Genomic DNA, 27,037 nt, shown 5'->3' on the forward strand with positions numbered 1-27,037 from the left:
TCTTGCAGCAGACTTTGGATGTGTTGCATCACCTTGCATCCCATACAGTCCTGTGGTGCATTCTGTTACGAGTGAGTCTGGGGCAGCACTTCGTGGGTCTTTGATGGATTCTGACACCCCCTCAGTGCCTCCCCGAGGAATGTCTTGTGGATGTGGGGATAGCCCTTTCTGGGCTTAGGGATTCACAGCTGGGCCTACTTGTGTAATGGAGAATGGGTGCTCAGTGCCTCTGGCCAGAGGTTACACCACACACCTGAAACCTCCTCCTCCGCCCTTGCCGGAGGGGGGGGGGGGGGGGTCTGTGCAAGCCTGGCCTCTGTGGGCTGTGGTCTTCCTGCACCCCAAACCCATCCAGGGATGATTTTCTGCTGTGTCTGGCTTTCCTGTGGATGCATTCTTTCCCCTCAGCCTTGTTTGCTTCTCCCCAGACCTGAGATGATTGAACCATAGTGTCCCCTTTATCTTATCTGGCAGCTTAACTCCATGTCCAAGGCTCCAGTCAGGCATTTTCAAGCAGGAGTGGACTTCTATGGTTGTAGCTTCTTTATACAGTTTTTGCTATGGGCAAAACTTCTTCATAACAATGTTAAAGACATGAACCATTTCAGTCTCTGACAGCAGCACAGAGGTAAACTTCCACCAGCTCATGATCCTATTCTGTAGGCTGTTATTTCATAGGAAATGCTCTTGCACTTTTGAAGACATTCCCCCTTGCCTACTCCTTGAGCTTGTCCAGCCTCCTCTGGATGAAATCTCTTCCAGCACTCTCCTATTTGCTGTTTCAGGTGCATGAGGAGCAGTCCAAGTCCACCTCAATTAGTAGGTTGATTTGGCCTAATTTGACAGGGTTCTCCCACCCCCAGCAGGCACCAAGGGGCATTTGCTCCTCTCTTTCTGCAGGAATAGTATGCAGCCAGTAATTCCTCCATTTTAAATCGCTGCACTCCAACACTGCAAATATTTCCAGCTGTTTCCACTGCTGCAAGTGCTGCCCAAGAGATCTAATTTCTCAGTTCAGCAAGCCCTACTCAAATGGCCACAGCATTTTATTTGTCATTATTTATCTATTGCTTTGATCAGAAGTGAAGGAGGACAGTAAAGGCAGGAAAGAAAGTGTGTTCCAAATGACTCTGGTTGGTTTTGGCTTATAAAATATAAAAGTCTTGGAAATGCAAAGTGCTGAGCCAGAATTCTGGGACACTGGGGACCACAGGAGTCAATCCAAAGATGAATTTCAACCCATTCATGAAAGAATTTATATCACTCTCACAGGACATAAGAGGTGTCGTTCATTCTGAGTTTTAGATCTCCACAGAGTTCTTCAGCACTAAAACAGCCTTTAGTGTTTGCTTGTGAGCTGTTTGTAACCAACACTTACAATACTACTTGGAGAACTAAAGTGAGCAAAACCAAGCTCTCACTTAAAATACATGGCAAAGCAGTGGGCTGGCTTCCAAGCTCTCATGCCTCACACTGGCTCCATGAAATTGTTATGCATTTATATCCACTCCTTGATGAGGCACTTGCCTATTATGGACCAATAAAACCCTAAACTAACTCCAGTCTTTAACTGGTGCAAGCCTGCATTGATTACAGCTATTTTCCCCTCCTGAGGATCTTTTTTATCTCTGCAGTAAAAATGCTGAGGCTATTTCCAGCTCTTTCACAGGGACGTAAAAGGGGGAGAGATATGGGTTTTCCCACTTACCTTCATTAATATGGTAGCCCAGGTTTTCTGCCAAAGTCCAACAGAAACAAATCTATTTTTAACCAAACCACTCCAGTTGAAGCCTTCAAGGCCTACTATAAAAGTGACTAAAGAGTATTTTCCCTGATGTGCCTTGATTAAAGCCATTTTATATTCTCCTAGTAGCACCAGAGGCTCCATGCAGGTACCCAGCCTGCTCCTGAGGTCGAGACATGTCCATGGAGGCTATCCCAGATGGCAGGAAGACAAAACCTAAGGAAATCTGGGATTTGGACTGCACACCTGTAGAAGATGTTACTTCCAACCCCTGGCAGCTACACACACCCACAGCATGACTTATTATATACAACCCTCAACCTAAAAGCCCAGACCAGCTCTGTCCTACACCTGTGAGCCCCTCTCACTACCTCAAGCCAGACAGGCTCTTGCAGACTAGAAAATCTTTGAGTCACCAGAATCTCTGAGGCTCAAGAGTGGTCAAAGTCCTCCTCTATCCTCCCTTATGCCCTCTTGCTATTCATCAGAATCCCAAGAACAAGACAGACAAGAGGAAATTTCTCCCTTTTTCTGCTTCCTAAAGAGACCGATTTTCAGCCCCCTTTTCCCATCTCCATGTCTTGAGATGTCACAAGAGGGAGGAAAAGGACTAGCCCATAGTTTAATTGTCCCATTGTGATGTCTCTTATGGTCTAAGGGGAGGAAAACTGGGCAGGGAAGGTGATGGGAACACCTCATTTCATGTTGTACCAGCAGCATGAGATCAAAAAGGATAATCCTTGCTCCAGTGCTCTTCAGGGATAACCAGAGATGATTTAGCAAGTCACCTCCAAGGTCCCATCTTTCCTGAGAGGACCCACCTGTGGGAGATGTCATGCTTTGGAAAGCACGCTGGAAGACAAATTGTTTCAGCTGTGGGATGAGGGCACTGGTCCTGGGATGGGGAAGCCTCTTCTCCCGCATTGGGCTAGACCAAGGTTGATGGGCAGTTCAGAGTGCAGCATCCTGGTGTTGGGGCAGCTGGGACCCATGTGCAGACCCAGGGCCATACACCTCTCAGCCATACATCTATGGCACACATTACCTTCAGGAGATCCCCCAAATGTGCACCCCCAGCATAATCCCCTCCTTCTGCCATGTCTGGGAATGCCACTTCCTCTCCATACCCATACGTGTGGCTGGCCAGTGGTTGAGAAAAGCCCCAGATTAACCTATCTGACAAAACATAATCTGTCACACTGCCTGGGAAGAGAAATATATCAAAACCCAGCCCAGCTGCTTGGGTGGGAAGAAAGCAGTTATTACTGTAAACTCCATATACATTATTTATCAAATGAAGTCTCTGCAGCAGGACTATGATTCATTTCTCTGCTCCAGCTTGTTCATGCTCTCTTTAATTATCTTTTCAATGGGACATGATAGAAAATCTTTGCAGGGTCCTTGTGGTCACTGATCAAAAATTGTTCCCCTCCTGAGGAGATCCTGCAGGTCTCCAAAGGGGCCTGGAACAAGCTTTGCCCAAGGAAAATCACCTTCCAGCCAGCTCCACCGTGGCAGTTTTGTTCCAGCTTCAAATCTGTTCCACAAGTATCTGCTGCTGCTCTTTACATTCCAGGGAAATTACAATGGGAAGGTGAGTAGAAAATACCAGTTATTGGAAGGTTCAGACAGCACGATCCCTGCTGCTACCTGCCAGGTTGCATGTGCATGTAAATCAGCAGTAACGTGCTGTTTAGTATAAGTAATACATTAAAAAGAAAGAGAAAGCCGGATTTTTTCCAGTATGGAGCTTATAAAGCAGGTGGGGGAATGTCACAGCATACTCAACTGTGATCACATCAGCTCTGCTTCATCTCTGTGGTATAAAATTACATGTGAAGGGAAAGTTAATGCAAGAATGCACCAGATGAACATTCCTTTTCCATCCCTCTGACTTTGGGTAGGGGTATAAATGACTTGGCAAACTGAAGAGCAAGTTAAAAACTGTGCTTATGTGACTTCAGCAGGTGAGTTTGCTTTTACTGAAAGCAAACTGAGTTCCTGTGTGCTTCTGCTCAGAGTTCCCAGGGGAACATGCTGCAATGCACTAATTATGGATAAAAAACCTAGGGAAATGGCAGGGACTTTCCTCTGCTGGTCCACAGCACTGCTCTCCATTTAAACGTGCTCGGGGTGTTTATATGGGGTGACAGAGCTTAAGGTGCATCCAAGTTCTTCAACGTGACTTTATGCTTCATTGCACATCCCTTTATCTTCATCAAGGCATATGCTCAATCTGTGCTGGGGGTAATGGGTGGCAGTGTTTTGGCAAGGAAGCATCCCAGGCCGGGTTTGCATCCGCTCCAGCTAAGCCCCAAGGAAGACTGGATTGCTTTGACTCTAATACAACAAGACAGCTGAGCACCAGCCAGAGGAGCACAAGAACTCACTGCTGAGTGAAATGCTGGGAGCAAATGGGCAGAAAAGCCCCGTGCCCATAGCTGAGAGTGATCCAAATCCCCACAGCTGATTATGGGATGTGAGCTCACAGCCTAACTGAGGTAGGAAGAACAAACCATGTAGGCTCTTGTGCCTGGTTTTCTCCATGCAGGGTGATGAGTGGATACTAAGATTGACCTGTCCTGCCTCATCCTATCTGCAAGTCTCTGCCTATGCATCAACATGCAGACAGACAGAGCTATGACAGAGTGGGGAATGGGAAGAGGTGACAAAGTCATGGCTGTTGGGAAGGAAGAAGGGAGGTTAGTCTGTCCTGGGCAGCAGCACCTTTGCAGTACTGTGTCAGTGGAGTCCACACCATGCAGATCCTACACTACCTTCCAAAATTAATTACCAGTGCCTCTGCTGAAGATAAAACTGAAATCATATTTATTTTTGTGCTTACATTCTTGTTGCCATTAATTAAGTGCTACCATGTAATTAAAAAGGATTTAGAGGGTATTTATGCCCTGTGATGCTCCATAATTGCAGGTAATTTCTCATTTACAGCTTCTAAGCACCTCCAGTGAAACTCCAGGAGCTGCTGGGGCAGGGACAATGGTCATCATGGGGCTTGGGAAGAGTGCAAAACTTTAGCACTGAAGGCAAGCATCTTGAAAGGTTTGTTCCTGTCCCAAATTCTTTAGAAAGTTAAACTCTTCCCCAGGCACTGGGCAGGAGGGGTGACCCCAGAAGCATTATGGGCAAATGGGGGTGCTGTTGAGAACAGCAGCAGGAGCTATCTCAGCCTCTGTCCCCAGCTCTCCCTAGTAAAACTTCTTTAACTCCCAGAGACATTATGTAAGGATGAAATAAACCCTTCTGCAAAATGCAGGCCTGCTGAGGGCAGATTTATTTCACAGCTCTGTGTCAATAAATATATGGGGTATGAAGTACAGAATGTGAGGACTTTTCACAGGCAGGAAGTCCCAAAGGACAGGGCTGTCCAGGCAGCAAGGCAACTGAGGCCATCTCCAAAAGACATCAAATCTTAGGGCTCAATGGGCCAGGCTACCAAGTACTCACCTGTCACAACTCAAAACACATGCCCAGCCTCACAAGTTGGTATGGAGAGCTCAGTGTTAGCAGGTAGCACCTCCCATTAGGAGCTGGGATTTCAGGCAGCACTGGACCAGGGTGGTAGACATGGACCCAGAAGGGAATGGGTCACCTTCCTGCAGGACATTGGACACTATGGGTGTTTATAGGTCTTCATATTTGTGCTGGAAAATAGAGGAAAGCTTTTAGCCGTGAGCCATCCTGTGCCACAGCAGGCGTTTGCAGCCTGTGCTGCATCTGAGCATCGCCCATGGAGCACTGGGGCAGGTAACAGTGAAGAGGGACAGGCAGTGGCCAGACCAAGCTCACTGCCAACAGCTTGCATTATGAAATTGGGCACACACACTGGTCTTCAGTATAAAATTAGATGCCACCTTTGCAAGCCACTCACAGAAACAAATTTTGCACTGAGCAAGAGTTCTTTTGTGGCATGTGGTTAAACTAAGTTGGATTGAATGGGGAGATGATAGTGTACCTGTAAATATATATATATTTATGAAGATAGCACCAAAATTTGCTCTTTAAAATAGGCTGGAATAGGCTTGGATTAGAGCTGTCACCCTCACTAAAATAAGACTTAACCTGGTGATTCCCAGACTTCATAAGGAAGTGGGTAGGAAGCAGCTGTTGAGGTGATGTGAAGCCAGACATGTTGGATTCCAGACTCTTAATGTGAAAATTAAAGAAGATTCCCCCAAAAACCTCTGCACTAAGCTATTGCTTGCTTTCCTTTGGGAGTTTATAGGGGCTATTGATGTATTCCATGGCAATTCAATAGAAGAATATGTAATGAAAGCAAGACATAACGTAGGTTGCAATGACAGAGGTGCGTGTGAATTTTGAAACTGGCAGAATTTGCAGTCAATTAGGAGAGCTATAGATTTCTTCATCTGCATATAGTTAGGGAAAACTGGTAAAAGCATCAAGGTATTTCATCCTTAAATGTCTCTGGTCAGCAGAGTGAAAATCATTCCCTCTCTGAAAGCTGCTTGGTGACACCATGGAATGGAAATGGAAACACTCAGTTGAGTCTTTTCTGGCACGGTGCAGGTTTCCTTGTTGCTCCTCAGCTCTGGGCCTATAAGTCCACAGGATATGGCCTTCAGGCAACCACTGTTACAGCTTTCCACCTTTAATTTCCCCCAAATCCTGAAACAGGCTGTGTTTAGAGGGGTGAAAAGGATTGCAGTTAAACAGAGGGTGCAAAAGGAGTTGATCAGGGAGAAGGCTTCATTTACTTTCATGCAGCAAGGACCTTCACTCTCCCCCTGGAATTAATGCAATGAAAGCCTTTTTAAACAGACAAATTACACATCAGTAGGTCATAAATAACTGGGCACCAGTACTGTTTCCCCTCATAAAGCTGCAGGAGGGTCTGCAGGACATGCTGCATCTCTACATGTGCTAAGGAGGATCCACTGGTACAGACCAGTCTCATGACACCAAATTTGCAGCAGTTTCAGCTGCTGAGGAGCTGACCCAATTATTTTTATATTTCTTCATTAGCAGCTGCTGCAACACAACTTCTTTCCAGTGGGACATGAAAATCACAAGAGTTTCCTGCTGAATCACAAAGCAAAGCAAAAGCAAGGCACACATCACAGGGTCTGAGAATCTTAGAATCATTTGGGTTGGAAAATACTTCTAAGATCAGGGCCCAACCATTAATTTGGCACTGCCAAGACCACTACTAAACTATGTCCCCAGGTGCCATACATACAAGATTTCTTAAAATCCCTCCACCACTTCTCTGGGTGCCAGTACTTGACAACATGTACTGTGCCATGTACACAACCTCACATGCTATGGCTGAAGGACATGGTACTCAGGAAAGATTTCAATATTAAGGCAATAATGATGCTGATGGATGGGAACAATGAGTTGCCTTAACCAGCGAGGACTGCAGCTTCACTTTGGAGATCCCAAAAAACTTCTGAGTTGGGATTCAGAGCTTGCAATGCAATCCACGTCAGTTTTCCAGCTGTGCAATCACCTTGGAATGAAAAGTCTAAGGCTGGGAAGCCAACCAGGGATACCATGGAGCTGAACTGCCTTCCCAATGAACCCAAGAGGAAAGTAGCATGGGCTGCATCTTGTTGTAACACAGAATTGGCATCATCTGCACTAAGCACTTGGTTATCTCCAGGGTAGTTTTGGAAGCCTTGAAAACCATCCATTAGCAGGTGCTAATTTGACTTAAAACCTGCAAGACACTTTTCAAGAAGTCCAAATAATACACTCGGAGGCTTCCTGCACCACCATAGCCTGGGGTCACTCCCACCATTAACAGCAGTGGGAGCAAATCCATCACAGAGGTCCAGCTCCTGCCAGTTGTGCTCCAGCAGGGAACACATCACAGCTCTAATCACACAGTTCAGGGGCTCCTGGGTGTTAGCAAATACCTGCTTGCTTCTACGGTGCCAAGGAAGCAGGCAGCAAACTCTGCTTCTTGATGGTTTGTTGGTCAGCATCAAGGATGAGCACAGGCCTGAACTCCAAAGAGATCTGATTTTCCTGGTGGTCATCCACACCAAGCAGCAGGGCTTAGGGTTTACCTGGTGTTCAGAAAAAGGAAATGCAATAAATGTACATGAATATATACACACATATATCCATCTCTTCATGTTCTGGGAGATTAAAAGGTTTCTCACTAAAAAAGAAAAGTTCACTTCATTTTCACATCATTAGCAACTTCAAAAAACATTTTAGTACACAATATGTGGCTGAAGAAACAGCCATATAATTTTCTTTTCCCAAGCATCTTGCCAGGCAATATTTGAATTTTTTTTTAATCAAAGTGATTGATCAAAACTGCCATGAAAATAGAAATATTGTTGGACCACCAAAATATGAAACTATCCTCACAAAATGCCACGAACAAAACTTCTGGCATCATACTCATTGTGCAGATCTGATGTCTCTGCACCTTTCCTGCAAAAAGTCCAGCTTGAATTTGCTACATTCACATTACTAAGTTATAAAAAAAGGGCAACAGATGCTGCTGGGGGACCTGGTGCTGCATTTTGGGAAGATGCTGTTCCCCCCATCCCCTCAAACCACTGCCACACCATTAATGACTTTGTTGGCACAGCTGCTCCAAGCATCCACACACACAGTTTCCCTTTTGCATCCATTCTCACAAAGCTGCTCACACAGATACAGCCCATCAGCAAAATGTAAAAATAACTGAAAATACATAATTAGGGTGGATGCACTGTGGATTTAACAGCTTTTTTATATTTCTTCCTTTGCTGGCTCATAAGGCACAAATCCTGGATGGAGAGAGGCTGATGGGGAGGGAAAGAGAGCTTTGCTGTGGTATATGTTTGGCAAAACCCTCAAATATTTTTCTCAGTTTTATATTGTCTGTATTTTTTATTGAGCACTACAGAGAAATTGCAGCAGATTGATTCTTTCACAGCTCCCCAAAGTTGAAATGCTTTGGAGCCAAAAGCTCAATGCCTGCCAAAATTCAGAATTAGCTGTAATAACTCTTTAATTCGAACATCCATGTTTCAGGGCAATTGTAGAGGGAAAAAAAAAAGAGCAAAACAAACCAAAGGTAGCCAGTTCTGGTAAAATACAGAAGCAACCCTGAATTTCTGCTGTGCCAGAGGCAACTGGAGATTAGATGTTCTATGGAGGTTACACAGAGGCCATTCTGGGATGCAGAGGCATTGCCCCAGTCCAGCAGAACATGAAGGAGGAGGATATTGACATCAGACACCAGGAAAGTGATGGGCTCAAAGCTGTCTTTGCTGCCCTGGATGGGAGGTTTTCCAGTGCCACCTCTAGGAATGATGGAATCAAAGGTATCAGGAAGGCCACCACATGGGAGTTTTATCTGAACTTGGGAAAAACAAAGGCTAATTGAAAAAAAAGACTAAAAGTGACCCAGGTAAATTTGCTCTAATGCAAACAATTTGACACACTAAATGACACAGAAATTTGTTTATTTTTCTTGTAAAAGAGGGCAAAAAAAATATACAGTTCTGGATCTGTTCCCCCAGTCTATGGTTTTTAATGGTTCTATCACTGCAATGTGAGCTGGACTGGGAAGCACAGGAAAATGAGGAATGTTCGTGCAACTTCTCTTCCCAGTTAGACACGACTCAAACTGTCAGGCTGCTCATGCAGCCCCAGAGCTCTCCCAGCCCAATCTGGCTGAATTCACCATGATGGATCCTTTAGGAAAAAGCAAACTACTGACACGAGGAGCAGGAGACAGAGCAGGACCAGATAGGGAATGGAGACGACAGAGCTCAGGAATGCATTCACAAATTTGGCAAGGCTTCAGAGCTGACAGCCCAAGTCTCTGGGAAGAAGCTGAGGATTAATAAGGATGTCTGGCCTGATCTGGATTGGAGGACATCACGAAGCAGTCACCTGCCCTATGGATTCAGCCTGGTTTGAGCCAGGGTCAGCCTGAACTTTTCACCATTTCACAACTAAGAGCCCAGCCACTGATATGATAAGAAATCTCTGTAGCATCATGTCCCAGGGATGCCAATATTCCCACAGCATCATGCCCTGCCTAAGGGGCAGTGACTTGCCAGTGAGAGCCAAGAGCTGGGCAGGTGTAATGAATCTACTGATAAAGAGATTCAGATCAATAAGCCTGGAAGTTTCTACCAGCAAATGAATGGCTTTCTGTCTACCGGTTACAGAGGCATTAACTACCCAACCACCCTGCTCATTGTCATTAGCAAGCAATTGCTGCGTCTATATGCTCACCCTCCTTTATTCAGCATCCATCTCCCACTCCCTCATCCCTGCATCCACACAGAACCCTTATCCCCCCATCCAGTTGTGCTCCCAAACAGGCTCTGATGTCTCTTGAGGCAGGTTGGATCTGAAGCAGGGGAGAGGAAGGATTTCATTTCCCTGTGTCTAAGCTGCTCCTGTAATCCTGCAAGTAGTCTTCCTTTGAAGCACTGGCCAGGCCCAGAGCAGCTGGCTCATGGCCACAATTACTTCTACTCTGAGCACACACAAAAAGCCAAGCAAGAGGCCAAGGAGGGGGTGCTGAGATTTGAGCACCAATGAGTCAGTCAAAGGCAGCGGTGTTCATTAGTCCCCTAGCCTTTCCCTGCCACGACTGGCACATTATGCAGGGACAAGGAGTGTGTCTGTGGGTCAGCCAGGGCCACCCAGGAGCCAGCAGAGAGCCCAGAAGGCAGAGCAGGACTTGAAGGGGGTCAGGGTGTGAGAATGCAGCCCCAAATTGCCACTTACAGAGCCTGTCTTCTGTGAGCATGGTCAGAGCCATCCCATTGCACAGTTATTTCCATTTTTCTTGCTTTTCCTAAATTCAGGGGATAAAAAAAGAGAGCCTACCAAAGGAGTTACAGTTGTTGTTGGAGAGAAACTAGCAAACATACATTTTCATTCAGCAGCAGGGTAATGAGGGAGGGAGGGATGTTCCCCAGGAAGCTGGAGAGGAGCTCCAGAGCAGGAAGGCCATTAGAAGCAAGAGATAGCAATTGCTCAAGGTTATGGCATTGGCAGAGGGTGGCAAAGTAAGATATGGTAATTAGGCCAGAGATGAGTATTTGGTGCTTTGACAGTACCAGATCAACTGTTTCCTAAATAAAGAAGCAGTAGCAACAAGAATCTGTCTTTGTCCCTGCTCAAGGGCTATGACAAGGTCTTCCCACCAGCCCTGTGTTCCATTCAGGGGTGATTTAGGCTCTACCAAAGCCTAATACACATGTAGCAGGACTGCATGTGGGTGAAGTCAGCCCCACTTATGTCTGGATAACTGCCAAGAAGGACCTGCCTCTCTCTGTTGACCATAGTTTCAAGGCTAACACCAACCATGCTCTTTTGCTTCTGTGTTCCCAGGTCCTCACCACTCTTGGCTGACCAAGACTGGCTTGGAAGACTCTTCCCTCTCCCAAGAAAATGGGGACTGATGGTGAAAACCCAGTCCTGAGAAACGTGGTCATCAGCTTCAACTTGCTTCTGATGGGTGCTGTCCTCAAGCCTTTTGAGTGTCGGCTGGAGATGACAACAGAGCCGGCTGAGGGGACAACGGTGGATGAGGCAGGTGGCCTTGCTAACTGCAGCTCACTTATCAAAGAGCAGCCCATGGTCTTCCACCACATCTACAACATCAACATCCCGCTGGACAGCTGCTGCTCATCCATGTTCAAGTCCTCGGCCGAGGAGGTGAGTTCGGAAGATGACCGGCTGGCAGAGTACACAGAGCAGACCTCCGACAGCGAGAGCCAGTTCACCTTCACCCACAGGATAAACATGCCCAAGCAGGCCTGCAAGTGCTCCACCTCCCTCCCATCCCTGCAGGAGCTGCTGAGCAGGATTGAGATGCTGGAGAGGGAGGTCTCCATCCTCCGGGACCAATGCACCTCCAATTGCTGCCAAGAAAATGCAGCCACAGGTAGTAATGCCATCCTGTTAGCTCTTGCTGGGGACTGAGGGCTTGAGCAAAAGGCAGGAGAAATAATACGAAACCCAATGATGCCAGTCAGAGTGGTGATAGAGGAAAATCAATGTTTACCCCTGATGGGGCTGTGGCTTTAGTGAAAAAAACTTAGCTTAAGTCCTCAAAGCCAGGAAAACCCCTGGAAGGGCTTTGGTCACTTGAGTGCTCACGCCCCACTCGCTGCAAAAACTCTGTAAAGGAGAGAGAGCTGAACCCCCCTTATGGATGAAGTTATAATATATATAAGAGATCTCCCAACTCTGCAGTCCTTCCAACACTCTTAGACATCTGCCACTGCTTGTGGGATAGGGAGAAGAGATGTAGCTGCTGCTCTCCTAAGCTCTCCCTGGGCTGAAGGCAGCCCCATGAGAATTGGCAGTAAGTCCCTTCAGCTTCTCTGTAGGGGGAGGGAACACATCTAAAAAGCTGAGTTTAACCAAACCCCCCCACCCCCAAAAAAAAGAACAAACCAAAAAACCCAAACAAAACCTAAAAACAAAGGCACAAAATCATCAACATGACATTTCATCTGAATAAAAAGATGTGCTTTTGTGGAGACCTTCAAGAGGTCCCATTAGGGCTACTCCATTAGAGACAGCCCCTCATTTCACCTCAGCTGTCCCTCAGGATCAGGAAAGTGGCATTCAGTTGAAATGAGATGGGTCAGGAAGCTTTGGGCTAGCAGATGTATTTCTATGGTACAGGAGCCAGCATACTGATAGTTTTCCTTTTCTCAAGGAAGAAGGGCTGTCTCAAAGGGCAGCTATCCCAAATGCAGTCCAGCCCTGCTCATGGCTTCAACAAACCAGGGCTCCTTGCTGGGAAGAAAACACTAAGCAAGGAGAAAAGCAAGAAGAAAACACTAAACATCTTTCCAGGGAAAAACTGCTTTTCACACCAAGAACAGCAACAGAAAGGAAGAGAAATTAAAAGCAATCCTTTTACCCCCAACACTCTGTGCATTTTTAAAAAAAGTTTGGTGGCTATTAGTGTGATTTTTCCAGTGGTACCCCAACACCTCTATGTGTAGGATGCATTAAAATGAAATGGGTGCATCCAATGCTGAGGTCAAAAGTTCCACCAAAGGTGTGTTGGTCAGGGAGAAATGAGGATGGACACACAGCAGGGTGGCTTGGGCTGGAATCTATCATGTGGCCAGTGGAAGTCTATGCTTTCCCAGCCACGGCTTCAGTCCACATGCATCCCAATGCCACATTCATCAGCTGCATTCATAACTAAGACAAAACAGGAAACACTAGTCAGTGTAAAGTGAGGGTTAAACTCATGTAGGAAATGCTATGGGAAAAACCTGTTTTAAAGGAATTAATTTGAAACTCTGATGGGCCGATTTGGGTTACTTGCAACATATACAGACAGTCCCATTAAACATTCATTGCTTAGTGGAGTCCCCACTCCCATCACAGATGTGTCAAGCTAAAACTGGAGTAATTTTATTTATTTTTACCAGAATTGTTTTCAATTCAGTGCACTGCAAAGGAGATCAGGATCCCTACCCCACTACCCAAGGCATTTCCCTGAGGAAATCCTCTTCCCTCCAGCACACTTACAAGCATCCTCTCTCATCTTTTGATAACTTAACTAGAGGCTGAGATCTGAAGAGATCCTGTCTGTCATTCCCAGTATTTGTAGTTTGAATGGGAGCTGTCCTGCAAAGTAACCCAAATGGTCTGTCTGGCACAGCACATAACTGAGCTGCTTTTATATTTGCATCTGCTACATCCCCCATTGGAAGAGCTGCTCGGAAAGGTCAGCTAGGATGAAAAATTTAGCGGGGGACAGAGTCCTGGGGCCTAGGGGTCTTTGGGCTGCAAAGGTTTCCCACAGTTTGGAGAATGTACAGAAAGGGTTTCTGTACTTCCTTAGTTCACATGAGGAAAAGCGGTAAAAATCAGCAATGGCTCTGTTTCAGGGCAAAACGGGGAGCATTAACAGTGTCAGTGACTGGTGCCTTCATCCCCACGCATCCCTCCTCACCCCAGAGCATCCTGTGCAAGGCTGCCAGGTAAAGAGGGGGTGTTAGAAGTGCTGGCCCCAGAGCCCATGTACTGTCCCTGCTTTTCCACAACCTCAGTGCGGCCAAAGCCAACAGTTCTGTCTTAATCAGGTTCATCAGGACAGGGATGAAGATGACATCTTTGGGTACATATCTACTTTGTTTAGGAGAGAGAGAACACAGATGGGGATTTCTCATCTATAAAAAGGAGAAGTGGGTAAACATGAGACCATATGAGTCATGGCTGGTGCAGAGGGTTTGGCCAGGGAAGGTTTTGGTTTTTTTTTCCAGGAAGAGGTCTAGGGAAGTTCCTATCAACTGAGTGCTGAGCTGGAGAGAAACCAAAGGGAGCACCTGCACCACCACAAAGCTGATAACACCCACAGTTACGGAGGCCACTGCTTCCCAGGGAAAGATCCACCCAAACCCCACCACGACCCCGTAGCACCAATTCTTCCCCTTTCAGCCCTAAAGCCATCAGTTCGCCAGAGCTGGGCATGCTCATCCCCCCCTGCCCCTTGCCCCACACCTGCCTCCCTTCTCCAGCCTTTCAGAGGGATGACCTAAGACCAAAACTGACCTTTTTCCACTTCCCACTCGGTGGATTCTGATCCTCGGTCCTGCATCCTTGCAGGGCAGCTGGATTACATCCCGCAGTGCAGCGGCCACGGGAATTTCAGCCTGGAGTCGTGCAGCTGCGTGTGCATGGAGGGCTGGGCAGGCAGCAACTGCTCCGAGCCCCGCTGCCCCCGGGGCTGCTCCAGCCGCGGCGTGTGCCTGGAGGGCCAGTGCATCTGCGACAGCGACTACGGGGGCGAGGACTGCTCCCAGCTGCGCTGCCCCGCCGGCTGCGGCTCCCGCGGGCTCTGCGTGGACGGCGAGTGCGTGTGCGAGGAGGGTTTCACCGGCGAGGATTGCTCCCAGCTGCGCTGCCCCCGCGACTGCTCGGGCCGGGGCCGCTGCGTGAACGGCACCTGCGTGTGCCAGGAGGGCTTCGCCGGCGAGGACTGCGCAAGGCTGCACTGCCCCAACGCCTGCAGCGGCCGGGGGCTCTGCCGGGACGGGCTCTGCGTCTGCGAGGAAGGCTATGACGGGCAGGACTGCTCTGCAGGTAGAGGGGTTGATGTGTGAGGAGAGCCAGACTTGAGTGTGTAAGCAAGGGTTTCAAGGTGCCCAGAGTCCCATAGGAGCACCGCGAAGCCTGGGAGAAATCCACACCCAGCAGAGTGCATCACTTAGGACACATTGAGACCCCACAGTGTGGCTACCTCCCTGTTATCCCTGTCCCCAAAGACATCATGGACAAAAGTTTGGGAGGTGAGCAAAAAGCTAGTGAGGTTTATCTCATGAGAGTTAAACCCTTCGTGCAAGGGGTTCTCTGAGCCTTTACCTGGCTGTCCAGACAGCACAGACAGCATGTAACTCCCAGCCCATGTCCATTTCCCAGCAGTAGACCTACACATCCTCCCACGGGAGTGGAAGAATAAACCACTTACACCCTGACACTCTCCGTACCTCTGCCCTTCCCACCAGTGTCTCCTCCTGAAAACCTGCGGGTGACAGGGATCAGCGACAGCTCCATCGAGCTGGCTTGGGACAGCCCCGGGGCAGCCACCGAGTACGTGGTCTCGTACCAGCCAGCGGTGCCGGGGGGCACCCAGCTGCAGCAGAGGGTGCCTGGGGACTGGAGCAGTATCACCATCACGGAGCTGGAGCCAGGTGTTGCCTACAATGTCAGCATCTATGCAGTCATCAGTGACGTCTTCAGCATCCCCATTACCTCCAAGGTGATGACTAGTAAGTATCCTATTGCACTTGTCACTTGCTACCAATATATCCTGAGGGGATGCTCAAGCTGGCTCACTTTTTCCATAAAAACCTTCTAGCAGCAGAAACTTAGTTTCCCTGTTTTTGTTGCCCAGATAACAAAACACCCACAGGAAACAGTGTGGGTACAACAGCATGTGCACACCCACCGCACTCTGCTCACCATCCCTTGCTCCCTTCCAGACCTTGCCACACCACATGGGCTGAAGTTCAAGACCATCACAGAGACAACGGCAGAGGTGCAGTGGGAGCCCTTCTCCTTCCCCTTTGACGGCTGGGAGATCAGCTTCATTCCCAAGGTACTGCTGCCACACTCGTGGCATTGCAGGGTATACCCAGTCACCCTGAAAGCACCCATTGAATGGATCCTAAATCAGTTTTCAATTACCCCTTTCCCAAAATACCCAGCCTGTGTTTGCCACTTGTGTTCTGCACGTCAGACTCTCCAGACACTGCCAGCCTGCATTTCCCCATTAGTTTTTGTGTCAAGATATACATGTCCTCAAAGAAATGTCCTCCAAAAAATCCAGTGATGGGAAAAAATCCCTCCCACCTCTCTACCACTTGTTGTTGCACTGTCTTTTTCCTTTCCATTTCCTTTGCAATGACTTTTTCACCTCCTGCTCTTCCTTGCCCTGCTCTCTACATTAAGCTCCCCAAAGCAGTCTGGATCAAGGCAAGCAGCTGCTGGCTCTCAAACAATAACCTTCAACATCCCCGAGTCACACGCACAGTTAATTCCTGCCATGGAATTTTAATTGCTGCGACGAGCAGGTAGAAATCGTGCCAGAAAAGATGAAAGGATAAAATCATTGCCCTAAATACCCCATATTTTCTGTGGACAGCAACAAAAATTGTACATCAAGTATTTAATCTACATTCATGATTTCTACAGCATTTAGCCCTAAGTATAGCTTCAATTGTATATGGAGCCTCTTTACAAGAGTATTCAAACCCCAGCAGTAAAAGAAATGCTGATTAAGGGCTCAATCCTAATGTTTTCAGTTGTACAAAACCTTCACTGGAATCAAAGGCAGCTCTGAGCAATGGAGAATGCAGAATTTGGCCCCAAAGTTTTAAATACTCCTAACTATAAAGTATCTTTGCAGAGCACAAAGCAAGGACCCAATTGCCTTAAATAATTAAATTCTCTCATTTCCAAAGAGTTGCTGGAAGATTCTTGATGCAATGTTGGTTACATCCACATGCAAATTGTATCAGAAATTGAAGCTCAGGTAATGCAGGTATAGACCCTGGGATAATTTTCAGTCGCCATCAGGTGATCATTCAGGATTAAAGCTGAAAATATAGCAATATCAGAGAAAAGCTTTTGGTAGGAAAAAATAGCTCTTCCAGACATTTCACTGTTACTCAGAAATTAAGCTGAGCAGCATCCTCCTGAAGCAAATAAATGTAAACCATTGGTTCTATTTTCTGTTTCTAAGCTTAAACTTAAAAATGCATGTAAACATTTTGGGATTTAAAGGCAGATAAGACGTAAAAGGATGGCAGTTCCTGGATGCAGGGTCTTGGGTAGGGAAGGGATGTAGCTCACTGGCCTTTGAAGTCCTAAAATCCATTAGTCAAGACATAAAGTCTCAGTCATGCTCCTGTCCATCAGCTGCCAAAATTGGCTTGAGTCTCCATCATTGGCTTTTCCCCTAAAATTAGGCAGAGGGTGCTGTGCCCTTTACTACCCTGCAAGCAATGCTTGCTTGGGTATATGCCAAAATATTGCCACACCTCAAACAAAACCAAACCCCATGCCCAAAGACTAAAAAACAACAGTTATAACTGTAGCATCACAACCTCTGTGAGAAAAGTGACCTCCCTGTCTTCCCAAAAACTGGGTGAGAAGATGCTAATTTGGTCCCCAGAAGCCCAACAAGGATGCTTGCAGCTTCCTGCAGAGCTCTTTCCACTCTTCTTCCATGGTCTCCATGATGCTCTCACTCTCACAAAAGCAGGGTCAGGCAGGATTGCTTATCTGCACTGGGGATGGGATGGGAAAAAGACAAAGAGAAGACAGATTTTGCAAAAAAAATTAGGAAAGGTAAAATGGCAATTGATAGCTAGAATGAAAGATTTCCTTTTTAATGAGAAGAGAGACGAATATTAATTGAGAGTTATGTGCAAAGATTTGTTTAGCATGTTATTAGTAGAGACAGCAGCAAGAAAAGATTCTTTGTCCAAACACTGGCAGGAAGGTGACGTGCAGTTGTTTAAAGCCTTACAGTTTCTCAGGGCAAAACCACAAGGCATAAATGAGTGTACTAAAGATAGTTAAAAAGCAGGGCACAGCAAAATAAAGACCTCACAGCTTCATACCTATACTTCAGCATCAAAAGGCTCCTGGCATCTGAAGAGCAGGGAAAACAAGTCTAGCCAAGGCTTTGGTTTAATCATCTTTCCTCTTCTGGAGAACAACGAGGCATAAATAGCAAAATACAGAAGCTGGGGAGGGAGAAGGGATGGGGAGGATTTTTCAGCCAAAAACAAATACACGAGTACTCCATGCGTGGTGGGTGACTACATCCCAGGTTTCTCCTTCTATGCTGGGGTGTGCCAAGGTGACAATGTGATTAGGGGATGCAGAGTGGGCTGTGGAAGGATGCAACATGGGGGGCACCTCCTCCCCCATGCATCAGTCCCACCCAAAACACCAGTTAGTGAGGGAGAGTTAATGCTTATTTCATTTCCTGGCAGAATAATGAGGGTGGTGTGATCGCCCAGCTCCCCAGCACCGTCACCACCTTCAACCAGACGGGGCTGAAGCCAGGGGAGGAGTACACTGTCACTGTCGTGGCCCTGAAGGAGCAAGCCAGAAGCCCTCCCACCTCCAACAGCGTCTCAACCCGTGAGTGAGCCTGACCTGAGGGCAGCAGCACAGTGCCCAGGGTTTGGTCCCAAAAATAAAGTCCCATCAGCAAAAGCAGCTGGCACTGCATGCTGGCAGAAGCCAGGTGCCCAAACATTGCAGCAACAGCTTCTTCATGCAGTACTTTGTCCCTCTCTCTCCTAAATTGTCATGAGTACAGAAACTGTGGCAAGGTTAATGGAACTGGGAGTGAAGACTCAGTTCTGCTTTTATTGTATATCTGAATAAATTATTCTTCTCTGCTAATCTCACATTTTTGAAGCTGGATGCCCTCAAAAAATATGTCTACAAATGTATTATTTACTCACATATGACAGATTAAAACTCCTACCTGGTTTTGTGCCACTAAATGCCCTCAACTCCCACCTATTCAGACAAATCTAGCAGCAGGGCAGGGAGCCAGGATAAACAGCATGTCCCTTCCTAATCAATTTGTTTGCCCACTCACTGGTCCATCCTGTAGACCAGAGAAAATTCAACTGGGCCTTCTGGCTGGAGGAGGTGCAGTGATGGGCAGAGCTCATGGGGGAGAAGAGACTCTTTACACCAGATCTGTTGCAGTTTGCCTTGAAAGCCAGGGAGACGTCTACTACCTCCATCTGAGCTGTTCCGAGAGGAAACAGTGCTTAAATAGCTGCCGGAGGGCTGTAATAAGATGCTGCTGTTTGAGGCAGCGGTGAGAGTGAAGGGAGGGTCCCTCCACCGCAGCAGTTTGTTGCAGGTCTGAGCTTCCCTAACACAGTCATCTCCTCCTGCTTTGTCACTGCTTTCAGCTCAGCGTGGCCTAATAGAGACATCTCCTGGTCAAGCCCGAAACTTCCTTTCCCTGGGAAGTCAGCAAAAACAAAAGCTGGTACTTGAAACTCAAGGGTTGTCCTTCACAGAGAGTGCAGGTGAAGTAGTGGGCTCCTGGATCTGTGCTCCATGAAGGCGTCCCTGTGCTGGTGTGTCTGCTTTCCTCTGCAGAACCCTCAGTGCTTTATCCCCATCACCCTTGTTCTTCCTCTTTGTGCCAGGATCTGGCAGCAAAGGCATGGTTTTATTGCCACACAGCTAAGTAGATGTGGACCACCTATATGACTGGACAACATGAAGTAGTTGGAGATTGAGGGTATGTTTTACCTGGTCCTGGACAAGCTGGACAGCCAGCTACTACCTGAACATTGGGCTTCCCAGCTGTGCTCCCTTCTCTGCTGTTTTGCCTCCAGACCTCACATCACTACTCCAAATTCCTGTGTGTCTTTTCCTAACCCTCCCTGGTCCTTCTCACCCCTGTCTACATGCCTGAGGCAGGGAACTCCCATCCCCTAGAACTTCCAACTCTGAAGTGCAACATTCAGCAGACCCTTATTATATACTGTCATTTTCTAAGAGATGCATTGTTTTAGGTATATGTATATATATATATATATGTGGTATAGTCTAAATTACAGAACCAAAGTGGGCTTTTTCACCCATCTTGTCATTATCTAAGTGGTAAAACAGGCTGTCCAGCAAGCTTCATGCATGAGCACTGCCACAGCACAGGAGCAATGGCAAGGCTTGGCTCCATCCATCCATCCATCCATCCATCCATCCATCCATCCATCCATCCATCCATCCATCCATCCATCCATCCATGTAGTGGTTAAGTCCTGCTGGACTCAAAGCACCCATCAGTCAGGTTTGAGCTCAGGATGTCCAAAGGCTCAGTGTTGGGAGATGTGGAGGAAGGAAGAGCCCAAATCTCTGGGGAAGGAAAAAAAAAAAGCAGAAATGTCCAAAAGTGTCACGCAGTTGATCCCTGGTATGAAATAAGCTAAAAACTTCTTATCTGAGAGGTTTTTTTGCAAACCCACCATAGCTCCACATCCAGCTAGTTATGAAGATTCACCTGAGCAGCTGCATTTTCTCCTCTCCTCCTGCTGCCACGACACCAACAGCTTTATGAGCTGATCCCTCAGTTTAAAGACAAACCAGCAGCTGGCACCAAAGCAGGAACATTTCTAGAGACATTCCCCAGTTCTCAATGCTTGGATGTTTTCCTTGGCCCCATGTTATTTAACAAATTGTCAGCACCTTTCAAAAGACATAATACTGTTGCTGATAAATTTTGCCAATGATGAAAGGCTCAAAAAAGAGTAAATTGAGAAGGAGAACATCAATAAAAGTAATTTGGATAGTTTGAAGTCTTGGGGACAAAGGAAAATGACATGTTTTTCAATGCAAAGGTGTTGTAATGAGGTAAAGGGAATGAGTCAGCATACCTCTGTCCATCTCTTCTGGTTGGTCCCTGGTTCCCTGTCCTTCTTCCTGTCCTGTGACCTTCCCCTGTGACCTTGTAGCCCACCTAGAGTTCCGGTATTCTGAACCTAGACCCCCTGTGTCCTTACCCCATTGGCTGCCGGCCAAAGCCACTCCCATTCCCCTCTCCTGAATACCCCTCTCCCGGAGAGAATCTCCCTATTTCCTGACATACCATCACCATGGAATAAACCTGAGACCTAAAAGAGCCTCTTTTGTATCCATTCTAATCCATGCAGATACTTTGTCTGATCTTAAGTAATTAGGAAAAAGACACAGTTAGATGCAGTTAGATGTAGGAGTTTTATGCCCTGGGAAATACCACTTTAAAAAGCCAAGGAGAAATTATCACCAACAACCAGCTCATTATAGCTGTAATGGGTATCAGTGAGAGAGTGTCGAGTGTTCAGGAAATAGCCAGGAGACTGGGACAAGGGACTGGAAGCTGATGAGGACCAAACCCCTTAAGTACCTTGGGGTCAGGGTAACGCCTCTTGCCCATGCCGCGTTACTCTCTCGTCCCCAAATACTAATTCCAGCCACTCTGAAGGTCAGGTTGAAGCATCCCTGAAGCTTGATGTCCCCAAAGCTTCCACCTTTCCCCATCCAAGTCTCCCAAAATAACAGGTGCCGTTTCACCCCTCTCCTCCGCAGTCATTGACGGCCCGACCCAGATCGTGGTGCGCGATGTCTCCGACACCGTGGCCTTCGTGGAGTGGACGCCGCCGCGTGCCAGGGTGGATGCCATCCTGCTGAAGTACGGGCTGGCGGACGGGGAGGGCGGCAGGACCACCTTCCGCCTGCAGCCCCCCCTCAGCCAGTACTCCCTGCAGGCCCTGCGCCCCGGCGCCTGCTACCAGCTCAGCGTCAGCGCCCTCCGGGGTGCCAACGAGAGCCGGCCGGCCTTTGCCCAGTTCACCACAGGTAACTCACTGGGAGAGCTGCTGTGAATTTCTGAGCCTCTGGCAAGCGTGGGCGGATGGCTTGCTGCCATTTGCAGATGGGCTGTCCTGCAGCAAGGCTGTATCCAGAGGAAAACTGAGGGGTTTTTGCATCTGGGGTTTAATGATACCTGGTTTTCCCCTGGCAAAAGTGAGATGGGGTTTAATGTGGTGTGCTAGGAGGAAGAAGTGGAATGAAAATAAAATGGTTAAGATGCATGTGTGAATAGAGACATTTAAATGCAGGTACCTTGCATCCCATCACAGAGCAAAGCAGAGCAAATTATTCAGCTCACCTAAAATACACGTGCTAAAACTGCCCTCTGCTCACTCCCCTATATCGCACCTCTATCTCCCTTCCCATCCTTCCCACTGCTTGGGGCTGTTTGGCCTAAACCTCCAGTGCAAAAGGTCTTCTTTATGCCCTGTGCCCCACAGGGATGCTCATATGGTCCCCAGGGCAGCCCAGGTGATCCCAGATGCCAGTGATAAGGCATGGATGGACTCAATCCCTCATATTTAGATGATTAATCCCAAGCCAACCCCATCTTGGCCATGTCTTGCTGCAGCATCAAGGCTGAACCTGCCTGGGACACACATCCCCACCAGCTCCAGTGCTCATTCAGACTCACAGCTTAGAACTCTAGAACTCAGGAGTTCATGTCCTTAAGAGGACCCATAGCTCAATGCACAATCCTCAAAAGCACCAACATGCTCAGCACAGGTCTGAATTTAAGGCAACACTTGCTCCCACTCAGCATCAAGAGCCAAGGCAGGTGCCTTGAAGAAGAACTCAGCAATCAAGCAGCTGAAACTAGCACAGCCAGAAACATGGTTATTTTATTTTATTTTATATCTTCTCTGAACACCCTAACTGGTCAGTAAAACTTTAATGAACGTTAAACTTGCAGATAGCTAAGGCGTTTAATTTACTGTGCCATAAAGGAGGAGCATGTATCTCTGTGCTGGTTTATGGTATGTAAATTATTTGTCATGTACATTACTGCTGGATATGAGGCTCCTACTGTAATAACTGTGGTACATGAATTGTGTGTGTACATATCTGTACAGATAAATATTTTGGACAAGATGCTTGCCCCAACTGATTTGCTGCGTTGGCCTTCATTTCTAAAAGGCAACATAAAAATATACCCCCAAACTGAGATCCATCACCATTACCTGTCTGCTGGTGCCCAGCCCAAGCTGTTGCTCATTGGAGGGGTTTATTGTGAAACCAGAGCACATTCAATACACAGCCTAAGCAGCACCAATAAACAAACCCTTTGGGCAATGTCTGAGTGTGAATGAGCCTATAAAGATGCTCCAGGTTTTCTTTTAGGAGCAGTTTAGGCCAATGTGTGGCTACTACGGAGCCCTTTTTCTCACAGTGCCTCGGTTTCTTTTATACAGGGGAAATTAGTTTTCTTTTTGAAATAACACGGAATCAGCTGCCAAACCAATTTAGTGAGGATGCTGCAAGTGCGCCGGCATTTGTGTCCCTCTCCTGGGTGGCATCTCACAGCCTGTGCTGAGCAGGAAGTGAGGGCAAATGTTCCAGCCCTTCCTGCCAGGACATGCTCTGGGGAGGAGGGACTGCACGTGGGATGTCCTGGCTGCCACATCCAGGCACTTCTCCACTGCAGTCACAGGGCTATGGGGTGTATTCCTAGCGGTGAGACAGCGCCTCTCTCCCTTGTGTTGCGCAGAGATTGATGCCCCCAAGAATCTGCGGGTGGGCTTGCGGACCCCCGCCAGCCTCGAGCTCGCGTGGGACAACAGCGAGGCTGAGGCACACAGCTACAGGGTGGTCTACAGCACCCTGGCCGGGGAGCACTACCACGAGGTGCTGGTGCCACGCGACACCGGTCCCACCACCCGCGCCACCCTCGCAGGTATGCATCCACCCGTGCCCTTCCTCCCCCTTCATCCTCCTCCTCTCAAGCAGGTAGGGCAATAGAGAACCCAAAACAGCACTGATACTCAGCTGCCCTTCTGCTGGCACATGAGTGAGGTTGTTTTGGAGTTTACTATTTACTGGAGAAAAGGTTTTCCTTGGGATAGAGCTCGTTTTCCTCTGTGTGGATCTGTGTACACCTCCAAGTAATGTACCTCCAGCAAGGATACATCCAGGTGGCAAATAGAGCTGGCAAGGAGAAAAGTGAGAAATAGGAAGAAGTCTGTTTAGGCTGATCTACAGGAAAATATTGTTTCACCCTTCTCTTTTTTGCCAGTTTGGAAAGAGCCATGGATGATGCCCCATGGGCAGTGAGGGGGGAGTCAAGCTGCCTGAGTTTTTTGCCTTTTTCCAAATTGGGCTCAAAGCAGACACAAATCTAGAGATGCTGGTTTTGAGCAAGTCCTTTAAGTGGCACATTATTCAGGCCAGCATAAGGGCTGCAAACACTACACCTCCCACTGCCAGAAAAGCCCCAAACACCTTATGCAGCAACACAGCAAAGAACCATGTGAGATGTGATTTCCTTGTTTACTGACTAGAAGTGCTTGCCTTGTGGATTTGCTGCTCCAGTGGCATATTTTGAGCAAAGAAAATAATCATATGCAAAAATTTTCTCTCGTTCTTCTTGGAGTTGTTCAGTATGGCAGGACACTGGGTTCTTCTGTGTTGACTCTCTGCCTTCACAAGCAGGAAGGGAAGCCCTTCCCTTCAAGGGCTCAGGAATCTCCCATATGGAGTTAAAGGAGAGAGTTCAGTGGGAAAGTAAATAGTTAAGTTATAGGCACAGCAGCAGTCACAAGAAAGGCTGGAAGACAGCTGGAAGGCAATTAGAGCAGTGATCTTGAAAAATGTGGAATGCAGAAGTTAAGGCTGGTTTCTTCTGTGTTTGTGATGAGGATGGGTGGGGAGAAGTAGGATGAGATCAGAGACTCAGTGCTGGACTCCTGCTAGCTTTCCTTTAGGACATTTATTGGATTTCTAGGTGAGAAGAAGCATTAAAAATTGGCCAAATTCCCCTCCCTGGGCAGAGGCACAACAGTGACACACACTGTGATGATATCCATGGCTTGACTTGAGCTTGCCTTGGAGTATGTGGCAGCCTGAAGTCTCTTGTTTTTCTCAATAAAACTAAAAAAGCTTTGCAAAACTCAGGCAAGGCTGCAAGAAATCCAACCAGAGCAAGCTGCAGAGATGTAGATTCCTAAGTCAATTGTAGAGAGTGATTTTTATACAGTGTCTCCATCATCACACATGTGCATTGCTTCCAGTCCCCAGGGTACTATGTAATAAACCAATTTAAAAAAGCAACCTAATCATAGCAGAAAATAATAGAAGAACCATTATGCTAGCAAAAAAAAAAAAAAAAGAAGCTATAGTGTGGATGGCACATGAACCTCTCGCATAGCTCCCTTATATAGAGAGTAGTCGTGTCCTCCAGTGTTGTTGGATGTGGTGCAAAACCCATTGAGTTTTTTTCCAGTCACCCAGAACCTGGTGGGATCCATCACATGAAAGTAATCAGCAATTCTTTCAGCCAGTCTCATCTACCTGCAGGAAAAGCAGTGATGAATGGCACTGAGCAGAGTTTGTCAAAGATTTGCACTTAAAAGTGTAGCAAGCCTGACCCATAGTCTTTCTTAAAAATTACCATTTGTACAGAAATAACCGTAATTTTGCTCTTCACAAAAGAGTTGGGAGACAAAAGATTTATATCCTCCTGCTCATTTCTTCCTTCTCCTTCTCTTCTGCCAGGTTCTTCTTTCCAGAATATTTCTGATACTTATTGAGCAGGGCCAAGGGGGTCCATCTTCTCCCCATCACCAAGACTGCATTGTAGTAAGAGAAAAGCAGGGGAGGAGAGTATCCCTCTCTCCTGACCTCTTGGGAAAGGTTTTGGTGGCTCCAGAGGATGCTGGAGTGAGGCATGGTGAGGTTGAGCTGGAGAGTTTATGGCTTTTCTAACTTTGTGGGAAAGATCATGAAGCACTGGAAAGAGAGGAAATAAAGACACCAGCAGCCAATTAGAAGTGACAGACAGAGGCAAGAGATGCCCCATGGAGATAAAACAGTGCAAGAGGAAAGGAGCTGGATGAGCTCAATTCCCAAGTTCCTAGAGAGGCACCTCAGGATATGTCCACCCCAAGGAACAGAGCTTAATTCGACTTGCAGAAAGACTGCACCTTTCCCAATTAATGTGCATTTCCTTCACTCTGCATAATTTATTTCTCTCTAAAACACCAGCCCTGTTACAATATCTGATGTTGCATCACTTTGGAAAGAAAATAGAGCTACTTTATTGTTCCCATCTCAGCTCACACACACAAGAGCTTCTGTCTCACTGCCTGCAATTACAGCAGATTCCAGCAACAACTTTTAAACATGGCTTGTTTCTGAGCTAAAAAAATCCAAATTCCCTGTCCAAAGGCATCCACAGGGCTTTTTAAAAAGGCTCAGCTATTCTGCAATGTGCAGAGGAACTGCTGACCTGTGGGAGAGCTACTAACCCAGGGATGTTCTGTAGGGTCCTCCCCTCCCCCCACCTTTGGGAGTGGGAAAACCACGCACCCTGAGGTCACCCTGCCATGTGCTGCTCTCAAATCCCTTCATGTTCTTTGCACTCCCTGGCAGATCTGGTGCCAGGGACAGAGTACGGCATCGGGATTTCAGCCGTGATGGACAGCCAACAGAGTGTGCCAGCAACCATGAACGCCAGGACTGGTGAGTTTGGCCCCTCCTTGCCTGCTCCAAGCACAGCTGGCTCTTATGACTCAGATGCCCCCATAGGACAATCCATGCATGGGGACAAAGCTCTGCACCAATCCTCTCCCACAGAGCTTGACAGCCCCCGGGACCTCCTGGTGACAGCCTCCACTGAGACGTCCATCTCACTGACTTGGACCAAAGCCATGGGTCCTATCGACCACTACCGCATCACCTTCACCCCTGCCTCAGGAATGGCCTCTGAAGTGACAGTGTCTCAGGATGAGTCACAGCTCACCCTCTCAGAGCTGGAACCTAGGACAGAGTACACCATCTCCATTGTCGCTGAGAGGGGACGGCAGCAGAGCCTGGAGGCCACTGTGGATGCCTTCACAGGTAGAGAAACATAAGCTGGGATGGGAGTTTATGTGCACAGACCTTGTTGTCACCTCTGCCAGCCCACTATGTCCCTGGCACTGAAACCCTTGAGGTGGTGATGGGGATGAGAGCTGGGGTCAATGTGTCCACACAGGAGCAGTTGACACCAAAAGGAAGATGCCCTACAAATGTGTTGGCACAATCCCTTTGGCCAGCTGCACTGAACACGCTTACTTTGCTGGAGGGTCACAAAAGGACAAGACAGAATTGGGATAAACAGACAGCCCTCCTCTGTATTCTATGGTCAGGGTACCTGTGTGCCCATAAGAAGAAGGAATGAAGCCTTGGGGGACCTCACAAGGACCTCTGGCT

The 27,037-nt window shown here is 47.5% G+C and overlaps 1 protein-coding gene across 1 annotated transcript in view; it reads left to right on the plus strand.

The window, feature by feature from the left end:
- The window catches only part of TNR (tenascin R), an 83,028-nt gene that overhangs the window by 42,345 nt on the left and 13,646 nt on the right, over positions 1-27,037 (plus strand). The window contains exons 2-10 of the mRNA XM_079314186.1: positions 11,087-11,642; positions 14,336-14,812; positions 15,235-15,498; positions 15,712-15,827; positions 18,235-18,385; positions 21,344-21,613; positions 23,337-23,522; positions 26,216-26,305; positions 26,420-26,683. Of these exons, the coding sequence (XP_079170312.1) occupies positions 11,147-11,642; positions 14,336-14,812; positions 15,235-15,498; positions 15,712-15,827; positions 18,235-18,385; positions 21,344-21,613; positions 23,337-23,522; positions 26,216-26,305; positions 26,420-26,683 (2,314 nt within the window). The 5' untranslated portion in view covers positions 11,087-11,146. The remainder of the gene's footprint in view (positions 1-11,086; positions 11,643-14,335; positions 14,813-15,234; positions 15,499-15,711; positions 15,828-18,234; positions 18,386-21,343; positions 21,614-23,336; positions 23,523-26,215; positions 26,306-26,419; positions 26,684-27,037) is intronic.

This window comes from Erithacus rubecula (assembly GCF_903797595.1).
Source record: "Erithacus rubecula genome assembly, chromosome: 10".
Lineage (NCBI taxonomy): Eukaryota > Metazoa > Chordata > Aves > Passeriformes > Muscicapidae > Erithacus > Erithacus rubecula.